At 48.9% G+C, this 13,220-nt stretch overlaps 1 protein-coding gene across 1 annotated transcript in view; it reads left to right on the top strand.

The window, feature by feature from the left end:
* Positions 1 to 1,052: 1,052 nt before the first annotated feature.
* Positions 1,053 to 13,220, top strand: part of PNPLA2 (patatin like phospholipase domain containing 2) — a 32,134-nt gene continuing 19,966 nt past the window's right edge. Inside the window, exon 1 of the mRNA XM_068397596.1 lies at positions 1,053 to 1,434. Coding sequence (XP_068253697.1) covers positions 1,248 to 1,434 — 187 coding nt within the window. The 5' untranslated portion in view covers positions 1,053 to 1,247. The remainder of the gene's footprint in view (positions 1,435 to 13,220) is intronic.

The following is a 13,220-nucleotide window of genomic DNA, read 5'->3' as shown; positions in this document are numbered from 1 at the left end:
TGCAAATATATTTATGCCAAGTAAGTTTTTTTTTTTTTAACTTTGGTAGAAAGTGCTTTTGCCCTGTGTTGGTTCTATTAAAAAACCACTTATGCTTAAGCCTCCCTCCTGCTGATCTTGCTTCCTTGCTTTGAGTTGAGCAGCTGCTTCTCTTTCTATGCTGATCCTTTTGATGTCCTCCTAAACTTTCACACTTATCTAACTGAATGACTATACTCGGTATTGTTTATGACAAGGGGATCTTTCCAGCTTCTGAAATCTATTTTTACCTCCTAATAGCACTGGCCTCTCACCCAGTGCTGCTCTGTGGTGAGCTGATATGCTGCGGGCTTGCCTGTGCTAAGAGCTTGTGCAGAAGCACTACTAAAAATTGCAGTTGCCCTGAAAAAGGTAAGTGTTTTGCTGAGCTTAGAGGCATATAGAGAAAACTGTTAAGAGCAGGTTAGCAAAGGTAACAACTGTGTTTGTTTTGGTGAGTTTAGAGGCAGAGAAAGCTTAAGAGGGGTTGCCTTTCTCTCTGTTACTGCGCTGTGGCTGTGCTGAGCCTTGTCCCTCTCTGGCTCCTGAGCTTTTGTGAAAGGGGAAAGCTTTTCCCTTCCTCTCATGTTTCCTGCCCATCTCCCGAAAAAACAAAGGACTGAACTTGCAGGAAACCCCGAGAACTTGGGAGCAGAGGCCTCCAAGAAACACCATGTTTTGTCGGGGAAGACAGACTGCCGCCCCGGTACGCGGCAAGGTTCGGGGTGCTGGGAGGAGCCGTAATCCCCCCCTTTCCCCTTCTCCTCGAAGGCACTGGCCCAGCCGCTGCCGCTTAAGGGAGGCGCTGGTACGGCGGCGAATAACCGCAGTGCGTACGGGGTCCGGCCGCCCCGGGCTGAGCGAGGGGGTTCACCGGGGGAAGGGTTGGAGGGAGGGGCCGGCTGCCTCCCGCCCAACGCCGGAGCCTGCGGAGGGGCCGAGCTGAGGGGCGGTGGCATCGGCACCACCTCTCAGCTCGGCCCCTCCGCAGGCCGAGGGCGGGCCCGAGGGCCGGGCCGCCTCATATAAACTCGGCGGCTCCCGCTGGTAACCCAGCGGTAGATCCCACCGTGCCGAGTCCCTCCGGCGGCAGCAGCGTCTCCCGGCTCTCGTCCTCCGTCCCGCCCGCCCAGGGGCGGTGTGGTGTGAGAGGAGCCCCGCGGTTTCTCCTCCGTGTCGCGGCTGCTTCTTCACCGCCCACCCCCCGGCTTTCAGCGGGCGCGGAGGCCATGTTCCCCCAGGACTCCACCTGGAATATCTCCTTCGCCGGCTGCGGCTTCCTGGGGGTCTACCACATCGGCGTAGCCAGCTGCCTGCAGGAACATGCCCCCTTCCTCGTCGCCAACGCCAGGAAGGTCTACGGCGCCTCAGCCGGGGCGCTCACCGCCACCGCCCTCGTCAGCGGCGCCTGCCTCGGTAAGCGCGGGGCCCTCGGCACCAGCGGGCGGGCGGCCTGGTGCCGGCGCTGTCACAGCGGGGCCGGCCGGCTGCCGGGGCCGGCCGGCTGCCAGGGCCGAGCGCTCCTTCGAGTCTTCTCTGCGTTGTTGTTAATTTTTTAATTACGACAGCATCGGGGGGTGGGGTGTTGGAAATAGCGCTCCGCCTTCCTCCTCGTTCTTCCTAAATGCGTGAGGCGCCTTGTTTTTAAGGCCTTTCCCTCAGTATTCACACAGACACCTCCCCTTGGTCCCTCAAGCTGAGGCCCAAGGGGGTGCCGGAGGCACCTCAGCCCTGTCAGGTGGTGAAGCATGTGTCACCGGGCCACCCTGGGATGGAGGGAGGGTGGGTGGGTGCCGCTGCACCCTGCAGAGCAGGTGTCCGCAGAAGGGCCCGGCAGCACACGTCAAGAAGGCCCCTCATGGTAGGAAGTCAGCACGGGGGTCCTGGTTTTGACCCCCGCCATAGTAACGTGGACTTGTGAGGGCTCAGTTCTTCGGTTTGGCTTGCTTGAATGTAGGTCTGGTGGGGCTGTTGGTGAGGAGAGGAGCCCCCCTCTCACCGTGTGGGCAGCAGCTCTTAGTGGCTGTGAACAGGAGGTGAAGCAGCTGGAGATGGAGACATCAAGCAGCGTGTCACATGCACAGTTTAGTGTTGAATGGCATCTCCAAGTAACTGGGAAATCTCTCTTTATTCTTTCTTAGCATCTTTATTTCTGGAGGAGGGTTGTTCCTGGGGGTGTAGGGCACTGGGGAATTTTCTTGCCCTCTGCAAGAGCTAGCTCTCCAGTTTAGCTAGATATTATCTGTGTTTTCAAGTTACAGAAGAAACCTTAAAAAGTTATCTCTGAAGCAGGCACACACTGTAGTCTGTCCCTGCTTCGGGCATACCTGGGGAACAGCTGAAGGGAATGGTGTGGGGTGCCTCCTGTTTTTTTGCTGTTTTGAGGTTCAGCTTTTTCGCATATGAGGGGAAAAGTCAACAAACGTGCTAGCGTCTGTACTTGGAAGCTTTTCTTTTGAGAATAACAAATTCAGAAAATTATCTTAAACTTGAAAGGGGAATGTGGTATGAGGGAATCGGGTATATCTATTAGTCTCAGAGAATCACAAGCCTTTCCTAGAGCCAAGTGAAACTGGAGCTGTTTACTGCTTGAGCTCCTTGATCACCTTGATCATAGGTGTCTTTCCACGGCACTCCCTGTTCTTTGGGGACAGGCAGAGTTTTGAGATGTAGCCTTCATGCAGAAAAAGTTAGCTTTTTCTCTGTAGTTAGGTTTGAAGTTTCCCTCTGCTTAGCATTTTGTTTACAAAAATGCCCAGTGAAGTGTAACCATTGCTTCTGGAGTTTGATGGGAAGCTCTTACCAGCTGTTCAAACCCCAGTCTGGGATCTCAAAGGCTGTAGTTGTGCCATGGTGCCAGCTTTTATCGTGGACAAGGGAAAAGGCCTCCTCTAATCCCTTCTCCTGTGGGGATCCTTTGCTGATAGCTGCCTGGGATTTGGTTGCTTTACTTGCTGTTGCTTCTGTTAGAGGTGGCTGCCCAATTAGTTCCCTAACTGTGTGGTCCCTGTGCTACTTGGAGGTGTGGCACGAACATTAGACAGGCTGGCAGTAGTGCCCAAATCCTTTGTCTTACTCAGATGCCATTATAGTACTGAGCAAGTCTGTTATCATGTCTACCTTGTTCTTGCTATGTATATGTCTGGAGCATCCATGGTGCCCTAGGCGTTGCTCTCGGGGAGTTACCTGGCCTGGTAAGAGAGCTTTCTGTGAACTGGTATTAGAATAGGTTTTCCCACTCCCTATGAGGTACAAGGGGAGGCATGATAAAGAGGACTGAGCTAGGGGCCACCTTCTAGGCAGCATTCGCCTCCCTTCTGAAAGAGGACAAACGATGCTGTTTAACACCAGCCAAGGCTTGGATCTTGGGTGTTCAAATTGTGTCTTAAGTTTAACTTCTCTGAGATAGTTTTCTTTTGACTCTGCCTGTGTGGCTGGCGTATATCTTGGGTAGAGAGCAGTTCTAAGGCGACAGACCTGACTTCTGAAAGTAAAAGCAAACGGGGTGCTTGGTTGGGGCATGGTATCGCTGCACTTTGTCCCTGTCGTAAACCTTCCTGACAGTGCAGATTCCAGGCTGAGGTCCAGGGGTTAGAATGAAATCGTAGGGAAGAAGGGGACAGGGCAGAACGTACAGCGGCAGCCTGTACTAGGAGAGTAGTTCATCCTAGTATGGGCTGTTGTAGGATCCCGAGTATTTGTATTTGCCATGCAGTTGGTTTCTGTCAGAGTAGGTGTAATAGCCTGTGGGCTCTGAAGCTTATGGCAACTGCTACCTTGCACTGTCTGTTGCCCTGTCCATCAAACTGGAATGCGATATAGTGTCTCTTGACAGATGACAAGCAGAGGGGAATTTTGTAGAAGACTTGCTTATTTGGCTGTACATAGATAAGGTTAGTGCCTTCAGGCATCTGTACTTGGCTCTGAACTCGATGAGACTTTACTGTGCAAAGATAAATACTTCTGGGGAGGAGTGGAAAAACCTCTTCCTTTGGGGTTTTTCTTTGGTTCTGATCTTTTGAGACCCCGATCAGAGAGAACAGAAATTTTCCTGTACTTCAGAGTGCAAGATCCCACATAGTGGTTTCTTTTCCATTTTTTTCCTTCTGGCCTTTGCATCTGTTCAGCTTGCCTTTGAGCTGATTCTGCCTTCTCCCTGAATTAAGACCACACCATCATCATTTGTATATGGCAGTAAGGCTTCGCTATAGGCTAACACTGAACTGAAAGCCCCAACGAAATGATCTGCAGCCTTGAGAGCTCACTGTGGACTTCAAAGGCGTATTTGAGAATACCAAATATAACAACGTTGGGCATCCATATTAGCTAGGCAGAGGACCTTATTTCTAAATAAGAGGCCAGGAGCTACTTTTGGTCTCATATGACCTCGCCTAGCTCTTGTTAAGCACTTTGCCATTAAGTTGTACGGATCTTGGATTTATTCTCCAGGGCTACAACAGTGGTATTGTCCCACATCTGAAGTACTCTCTCCAGCTTTGAGGTTCTTCTGTTCACTGGCATGAAAAAGCATTGCTATTTTTCCACTAGAATAATCTGTGTGGCTATGAAGGTGCATCAGGCAAAGTCCTCGTGTGTTTACAAGTTACCTGATTGTACATACTGCAGTGTTGTAGCAGGAATCTCTTATTGCCCTGAGGGTCTTCTGGGAAATGAGGAAAAAATCTCTTATTGCCCCGAGGCCTTCTGTCATGCCTGTCTTCTCTTGGGGCTGTGGGAGTCCAGCACACCAGGAAATGCACCTTCATATGCCAAGCAACTGAGAAGTCCTTTTGTGCTGACTTTTGAGGTAGGCATAAGGAGGAGACTGCAATCCTGCAGCTTTTCACAAACTCTAGGCCTGGAGCTCTGAGGATGCTTATCTGTATGAATAAATCCTTAAGTCACTGGGCCTGGATGAGTAAAACTGGCTTACGTGACATGATGAGACTGTCCTTTTTCAGTCACGAGTAATGTTAAAATGTAACCACTGTCAGATTCTTAAATCTTTAATACAGAGTAGGTGATATATTTTTGTTAAGGGTCTTGAATCATCTCACTCCAGTGAGCTGCATGGGATTTGGTGTGCCAGCTTTGGAAGTGTAGCAGGCTGGATGAATGATGGGATGTGAACCTGTAATCACTGAAAAGCTGTTTTTGAGCTGACGCTAAGGTCCTGGACTGTGCTTGTGACTCATAGTTAACCAAGAGCATCTCAATTGTTTGAGTAGCATGTGAATACTGTCCTATACAGCCCTCATCTGAGGGTGGGTTGGAACTGCTGAATTGCTTCTCTTTTGGGGGAAAGAGATGGGTTCTGCTGTGAGAGGCAAAGCTGGCTATCAAACCCCCATCCGTCAGAGTTAGCTGTTCTCCGGAAGTGTGACAATGTCAGCAGAAAATGATAAAGCAAGCTGAGGGGATGCTTCTAGTACTAAGAATACAGAAAGGAGGCTGTATATCTGCTAGATTGAGCAGTGTTGTTTGGGGTGTTCTTTGGACAGCCATTCCTGGGTTGTTTACAGGATATATGTTGGGGTATTTTTTGTTTTTTTTTTTTTTTAAACTAGTATCTTAGCCAGGACTCTGTCTCAGGCTTGACCTGAGATGAAATAACAGTTATTTGACAGTCAGGTTTGCTTGTCAGTTGTCACCATGTGACCACCAGGAAATATGCTGCTGAACTGTAGAGTCTTTTTCCATTGAGTAGCAGGAGGAAAAAACCCCAAACAAACTCTTTTACCTTTTGAAATTGAGATAATGAATGATAGCAGCATCTTAAATGTTGTGCTTCTGGAATTTGATCATGTGCATGCAAAGGCTTAAGGACTGGTCATGGAGGTGTTTTTCTCTGTGTGTGTGGAGTCTAACACCAAATTCCAGATTGAGAGGGAAATAAATCAGCTGAGGGAAATAAATCAGCTTAGTCTCTATGGAGTCCTCAGAGCAATGCCAGTTTCTGCTGGCTAAAGCATGAATCGTGAGGCTTATCCTAGGGGAAGTATATGTGATGTGGTCTTGTGTGGCTGTGTGAAGAGGTGTATAGATCTCCTCGGGTACATGAAGCTTCATAGTATCTGTGGCCTCTCAAAACTAGAGTCCCTCCTTGCACAGGCGGTGGTCATTTGTATCTCCTGCGAAGGCCCTAGCTGGGGAAACAGTTGTTGAGCTCAGCAGCCCCAGCCCAGTCGATGGAAGGAGAGGCACTCCTTTGTACATCCATGGAGATGTGGATGTAATTCATGGGGCACCTACTGGTGCTCCCTGCTGCTTCTTCCTCTGGTGGAAAATAGAGGTGGGTGGGGGAATGTTCTGTGCTGACATAGTTGGAAATGTTCACTGGCTTGGTGGAGACTCTGCTGTGCCTGGATCGGTGCCATCAGCGGTCACAGGGCTGCAGGCTCGGGCGTCCAGATGAGTAAGCTGGCAGCCAAGCAGCCGGAGCACCCTGTAATACCTTTCGCTGTGGGGGAAGGAACTTGTGCGTGCTGTCTGCCTGGCTCTACTAAGGAAGTTCCCATGAGGAAAGGTGCTCTTGCAGGCATCTTGTTGGATCAGTGCAAGGGAAGCCAAGCAGCCACTTTTAGTGAAAAACATAGTCATAGTAATGCATGTGTTTATTCTTTTGTCACCCCACATAGACAGTAGGTGTGCAGAGCATCTTGGTGCCCAGCCTTGCTCCATCAGCCCCAGCAGCAGCTGTGCAGCACCAGTGGCAAGAGCACAAGTGGTCTTTGCATGGTCATTCTTCTGACCCATAATTTCAGCATCTCTCTTGAACTTGTAGCATGTCCACGCTGTTCCACTTCTTTCTGCCTCTTATCTTCCAAAACTCTTCAAGGCACCTGCAAGTCCTCTCTATAAAATATGAGAAGCTGTCATGTGTTCTTTAGGGTTTTATGTCTGGTTATTGATTATGTTTGAAAGTTGTTTAGTCCTGATAAATCAAAAACCTTCCTCAGATTCCTTGCTCTGTCTTCCATTTCCAAACTTCTGCTGCTGTAGTGGTTACAGCAGCTCTGCCTGCATGCCCAGTAGCTGATGCTTCCTGTCTGTCAGAGGGCCATGCTGCCTTCCAGCGTGGTGGGCTTGGGAGTAACTGTACTCTGATGCTAGTCCCCTGCTCGCTCTGAGCTTCTCCACGTTTCCCTCTGTGCCCTCCATGAAGCAGGGATGAAATGTTCACTGGCCTGGCTGGAGGGGATTTTCAACTCTCAAATGGTTAGTTTCAACTCTGCTGTGCTCGCTTTGTGTACTGTATTTGAAGAGGGCCGTGCAAGGGCTGGAGAAATGGTAATTAAGTCAGTATTCTGCTGAGAATGAACCTTTCTTTCTCTTCATGCACTAAAGTTTGTTCGGGTGGATGCTGGTTTTGGAAGCCTTTTGGGCTAGGATTTAAAGGATTGTGTACCATTTTAGTGTTGGAGGCTATGGCAGCGTCTCTGAGGTGCCACTCCTGTGGATTATCTAGTTTAGCATCCTGAAGTAGAGGAGGTGGCATTGGAGGGTGTAAATGAATGAGGGAGCCCTTTATATATGTTAATTACAAGAGCTGCTCTTGCCTGCTTCATTGAACACTGCTGATTCAGGGCTGGGCCTGGCAAGAAAGTTATTCCAGTGTATCACGGAGGCAGGGTGTGGATTCAGGCTGCCATAGTTATGTCATGCATGGAGAAAGAGCCCTGTTTCAGAGTGGGCTGTCAGCACAGGAAGAGTTACATTGATTTATCTGGCCCAATATTCTTACATAGTGGGATTAGTAAAAACTTCTTTATGGGAACAAACGAACTGTTTAACTGCTAGCCACATTTCTGCACACAGAAGAGTTCATTCTGTGTGTGTGAGCTTCAGGTGGACATTGCTATATCTGTCACAGAATCACAGAATCACAGAATGTTAGGGATTGGAAGGGACCTCGAAAGATCATCTAGTCCAATCCCCCTGCCGGAGCAGGATTGCCTAGACCGTATCACACAGGAACGCGTCCAGGCGGGTTTTGAATGTCTCCAGAGAAGGAGACTCCACAACCTCTCTGGGCAGCCTGTTCCAGTGTTCAGTCACCCTTACAGTAAAGAAGTTTTTCCTCATATTTAAGTGGAACCTCCTGTGCTCCAGCTTGCACCCATTGCCCCTTGTCCTGTCAAGGGATGTCACTGAGAAGAGCCTGGCTCCATCCTCTTGACACTTGCCCTTTACATATTTATAAACATTAATGAGGTCACCCCTCAGTCTCCTCTTCTCTAAGCTAAAGAGACCCAGCTCCCTCAGCCTCTCCTCATAAGGGAGATGTTCCACTCCCTTAATCATCTTCGTGGCTCTGCGCTGGACTCTCTCTAGCAGTTCCCTGTCCTTCTTGAACTGAGGGGCCCAGAACTGGACACAATACTCCAGATGCGGCCTCACCAGGGCAGAGTAGAGGGGGAGGAGAACCTCTCTTGACCTGCTAACCACACCCCTTCTAATACACCCCAGGATGCCATTGGCCTTCTTGGCCACAAGGGCACACTGCTGGCTCATGGTCATCCTGTTGTCCACTAGGACCCCCAGGTCCCTTTCCCCTACGCTGCTCTCCAACAGGTCTGTCCCCAACTTGTACTCATACATGGGGTTGTTCGTGCCCAGATGCAGGACTCTACACTTGCCCTTGTTATATTTCATTAAATTTCTCCCCGCCCAACTCTCCAGCCTCTCCAGGTCTCTCTGAATGGCTGCACAGCCTTCCGGCACATCAGCCACTCCTCCCAGTTTTGTGTCATCAGCGAACTTGCTGACAGCGCACTCTAATCCCTCATCCAAGTCATTAATGAATGTCTTGGTGCTCTCCTTGCTTGTGCACTGCTCAGCCTTGCAGGAAGGGTTGAGCAGAGGCTCTTCCCTTGCAGGGGTCTGTGCAGCCCTCTGTGAGTAGCTCCTGTCCTGCTCATGTGGCTGTTTTCAGAACCCAGATCATCTTGATGCCTGGGAGTAGTGGTTGGGGGACTACTGCTGACATCCATGGAAGAAACATAACGTCAGTTTCTAGATATTCTTGTGTCATGGCTCCCAAGGAATGCAGGCTGCCTTGTGATCTGACTGAAGATGCTTCATCATGAAAATGAGATTCCTTGTAGAATAAAATGCCCTTGCCTCTTCTGAGAACTGCTTTGGAACAAATCTCATTCTTGCTTCCTTGCTGGTAGCAGGCTCTGCCCATGCCATGGCTAGTGGGGAAAAAGTTCAGGGGTGTAAGGTGATACTTAACATTCCTGTATGAGATGGAAGGGCAAAGCGGGCACAGTAAGCAGTGTGCTCGCAGGTGCACGGGAAGTGCTTGGCATGGATTGGAGCAGCTGGCTAGCTGTGCAAGCACGAGGGAGCTGGGCACGATGCAGGCAGAGGGCCAGTGGAGGACTGCAGAGCTATTCTTTTCATCTTGTGCTAGGGTGAGACAGTGCTCTAGCAGTCACGCAAGTGTACAGTGAGAAAGGACAGGAGAGAAGGAAGATGGGCTGTCCTTCCAGCATCACAGAGCCAGCTGAACACAGCTGGTGAGCACAAAACAATTGCCACCTGCAAGCATGCAGGAGAGTGTTTAACAGGTGTTAGACTGAAAGCCACCAAAAGCTGTGTGGGGGCCTTGTTTTGGTGTTGGTGAGCCAGCTGAGGGTAATGGCTAGTGTGTGATAAAGCTGAAGTGATGCTAGCAGGGCAGCTATTTCTTCAGGCTCCAGAAACAGAAATGGTGACTGCTCACTCCACTTTGTTTTCATCAGTCTGTGGTGCAGGTTCCTGGCAAAGGTATCTCCTGTTTTATAGCACTGGTCTCTCTTCTTCCAAAGCATCTGACCTCTAGTGATACCTCCACTGTGATGCGGAAACAGTGCACTCTTTCTCTAGGTGTGTGGTGCCATCCTGCAAACCGACCCTGAGAAATGAGTGTGGTGGGAGTGTGTGGAACATTGTGTGTGTGGGTTAGACTTGATCCTTCTGCACTATTCCTGTTCAGAATAACAACCACTGGAGGCTTTGTGTTAGTGGTTTTCACTCGTATGAATAAAGCAAGAGTTTGATGTGGTTCCACTTCTGCCTCTGTGCAGGGCAGAGGAAAAGGGAAATTTGGCATTATTACAGCATGTTTTTTGGTCCGTTTCCCCCCCCAATAGCTTTCTCTTACTGAGTACTTGCTTTTAAAAAGTGATCCAAAACCCAGCATTGCTCTCTCTCAGCACAAGCAGTGGGGATTTGAGCTGCACCTTCTCTTTCTCTGTAAATCCTCTTTTCTTGTCACCACATGCAATTTGAGTTGCACTGTAGCATTGGCAGGGTTTGGTAGATGGATGAGGACAGGACGTGCCCTTCAGTGCGGCTTGCCTGCGGTCCTGAGGAACATTTCTTTTTCATGTGCTGTTATACCATTTAATTTCTCTCTAATGCAATGAACAGAAATGCAGCATTAAGCTTCATATTAGGGAATTACACTGGAGAAAGATTAGGCTAGTGAGGGTAGCTGTTGGGGTTGTGACAGAGAACGATCCTGGCTGCCTGCCTGAACTGAGCTGCCTCTCAGCCTTCCTATTGATTGTTTTGCAGTAGCAGCTGTGCTGTTTTCTGATTTGTGTTGCAAGAGTAAATGCTCCAGTCCTGTCTGCAGAAACAAAGCGGGCCTCAGCTTGCAGAACATCAGTCACCTGGTGAGGCTTTGGTGTGTTAACACCCAACACTACATTAAGTCCAGTGCAAAGGTTCAGCTTAGAGACATAATCAAGCCTGGCAGCTCTTGTGCTTGTTCTCCCAAAGCCTTTTTGCTTCTGTATGAAGCAGAGCAACCTGCCTTAAGGTGAGATGAGGTATAAATTGTGCATCTGCACTTTAGCTTGCACAAGGGTCCTACCCTGTAGGTACCAGTGGGAGGACAGGCAGGTAACAGTCACTGTGGGCTGCCTGGTGAGCTGCTCTGTGCAAGAGGTAAAAACTGGGACAACTTAAAAGCGTATCTTCTCCTTATGCTCCCCACATCCAGGATGTGGCAATAGTTCTGATTTGTCTGTTAACAGGTATCCAGAGCACACAAAATAACCATCTCTTTTGGCTTAAAGAGGAAAAATGTCTCCTTCTGGTTTGGCTTTATTTGCACAGATAAAGTGACCAACAGCTTTTTGCTTTTTTCCCAAATTTTACTTGAAATAGAAAAGTAAACATCTTGGGGACAAACACGGTAATAAGAGGGAAGCTTCTGGCTCTGAAGCAGTTACAGGTGATCTGGATTTACTTAGCCTTCCTGCCGCAGGCTGTTTGTGTCTAGACTGAAATGCTGAGTGCTGAGAATCTGAGCCGGAAAGTGTTGTGGGCTGAGCCCTTCCTTCAGCATCTGCCTCTGGCTGTGCAAGCTGGCCCTACTTGAAAAGCTGTCTCAACTGCCCCACCTGTAAGGTCAGAATAGGTGTTGCTTACCATAGTCTGATAGGGATCCCTAGGAGTTACTCTGGTAGGGTATGTAGCAGTGCCCCTCCCTTGAGCAAAGGGGGAGAAAGACCATTATTTACAGCAGGTGGCCAGGCTTTCTAAGAAATCCCCTTTGCAAAATCATTTGCTTGTTGAGCTTGGGTTAAATCCCTGCACAGAGCCCCTAATGTGAGGGGTTACCTGCCACAGGGATCAGCTGGTCAAGCAGTAGGGCTGTCTGCAGACTGAGTGGGTGTGTGTTGTGGGGAGAGTTGTTTGCTGCCTGTATATCACCAAAAAAAAAAAAAGCTTCCTTCCTGTATCTCTTCTCTGGAGACAAGTCAGCTGAGCTGTTTCTTATCTGATGACAAAATAGGAGAGAAGGATTGAGTGAAAACCTTAAAATAAATGTAAATAAAATAAATATACCTCAGAACAACAAAACCAGAAGAACAGCTTGTTCTGGTACATGGTGTTTCTCAATATTACTGGTTTACAGGAAGATGTGTACAGATGTGAAAAGAATTGGTGCTTTTAGAGGCTCCACTGCTAGGTGCCATCCCCCAGCCTCAAATATTTTAAAATGGGCGTTTTTTCTTTGTGTTAAATAGTGGGAGTTACACAACTTCTGGCAAGGGAGGGATAGATCTCCTTTCCACACTCAGTGCTTTTAGGCATCTGTCTAGGATTTCACACTGAAACTAAAGCGCTGTCACCAGCTGTGGGTGGGTACACCTATCACCTGAAAATGTCTTATAAGGGCAGATCATAAGACATTGCTCTCACTTTATTTCCTGATGGCATGAATTTATCTTTGGGCCCCCCTTTGATATCCATCTGGCCTTGCTGATAGGCAGTCAGAGAACATATTGGGTCAGGTTCCCATTCAGCACAAGTCGGCCTTTGTTCAGCTTAGCTCAGCTGAAGGTCTGTCTGGTTCTTGCTGTCTTGGGACAATGAGTGGAAACTAGGTTGCTTCAGCGTGAGTGTGGGAAGAGGAGCAGAAGTCCAGCCAAGCAGTGGGATCTTTCACTAACTGAGGTCACTGCCTACAAGAATTGGGGTTGTCCATGGACCACCAGTGTGTTTCTATGCACTGTTGCTTGGGGTGAATGAATGGGCACTTTCTGGCAATCTGAGCTACCTGTGAGGAAACATCCAATAAAGTTCTCTGTTAATTATTTCTAGATGTCAGCTTGCAAAATTTTGTTTCGGTGCCTCTTGTTTACAGCTTTGGTTTTGGGCTGATGACAGGACTGTGTTATAATTAGGACTGTATCATCTCCTGGGAGAGGCCAGGCAGGAAAAGCATGCGCATTGCTTACTCTCAGTATTCGGAGAAGAAGCAGGTGCAGGAGCTGTGTGTACTGAGCTGGAGCAGCTTGGGGATTTGCACCCAGGAAGAACACGGGACACCTCTCCTGAAACCCGTGCTCATCATTAGAGACTGGCTTTTAGCTCTTCCATGGATGAGGCAGAGGAACAGCCGAAATAGCAAGGGACAGGCAACCAAGCTAAATTAACCTTGAAGGAGATCATGCTAGTAAATTCCTTCTGACTCATTCTATTCCTAGATTTGAGTCTGGACTGGGATCTACCAATGGGAAACATGAGAACTCCAGTCATGCTCAGCAACTCTGAGTTAAAAGCGCTGTGAAGATTGTAGCTGGGGACTTTTGCGGGGAGCGTCTGTGCTGAGCATCACACAAACATCGCTCCAACAGAATGAGGTCCTTGATTACGGTACACAGGAGCTGGCTCCTTGCAGTCAAAATAGCTTGGTC

Source organism: Nyctibius grandis, chromosome 4 (genome assembly GCF_013368605.1).
Source record: "Nyctibius grandis isolate bNycGra1 chromosome 4, bNycGra1.pri, whole genome shotgun sequence".
In the NCBI taxonomy this organism is placed as follows: Eukaryota; Metazoa; Chordata; class Aves; order Nyctibiiformes; family Nyctibiidae; genus Nyctibius; species Nyctibius grandis.
Note: the sequence above shows the minus strand (reverse complement) of the source record. Positions and strands in the feature narration are given on the sequence as shown.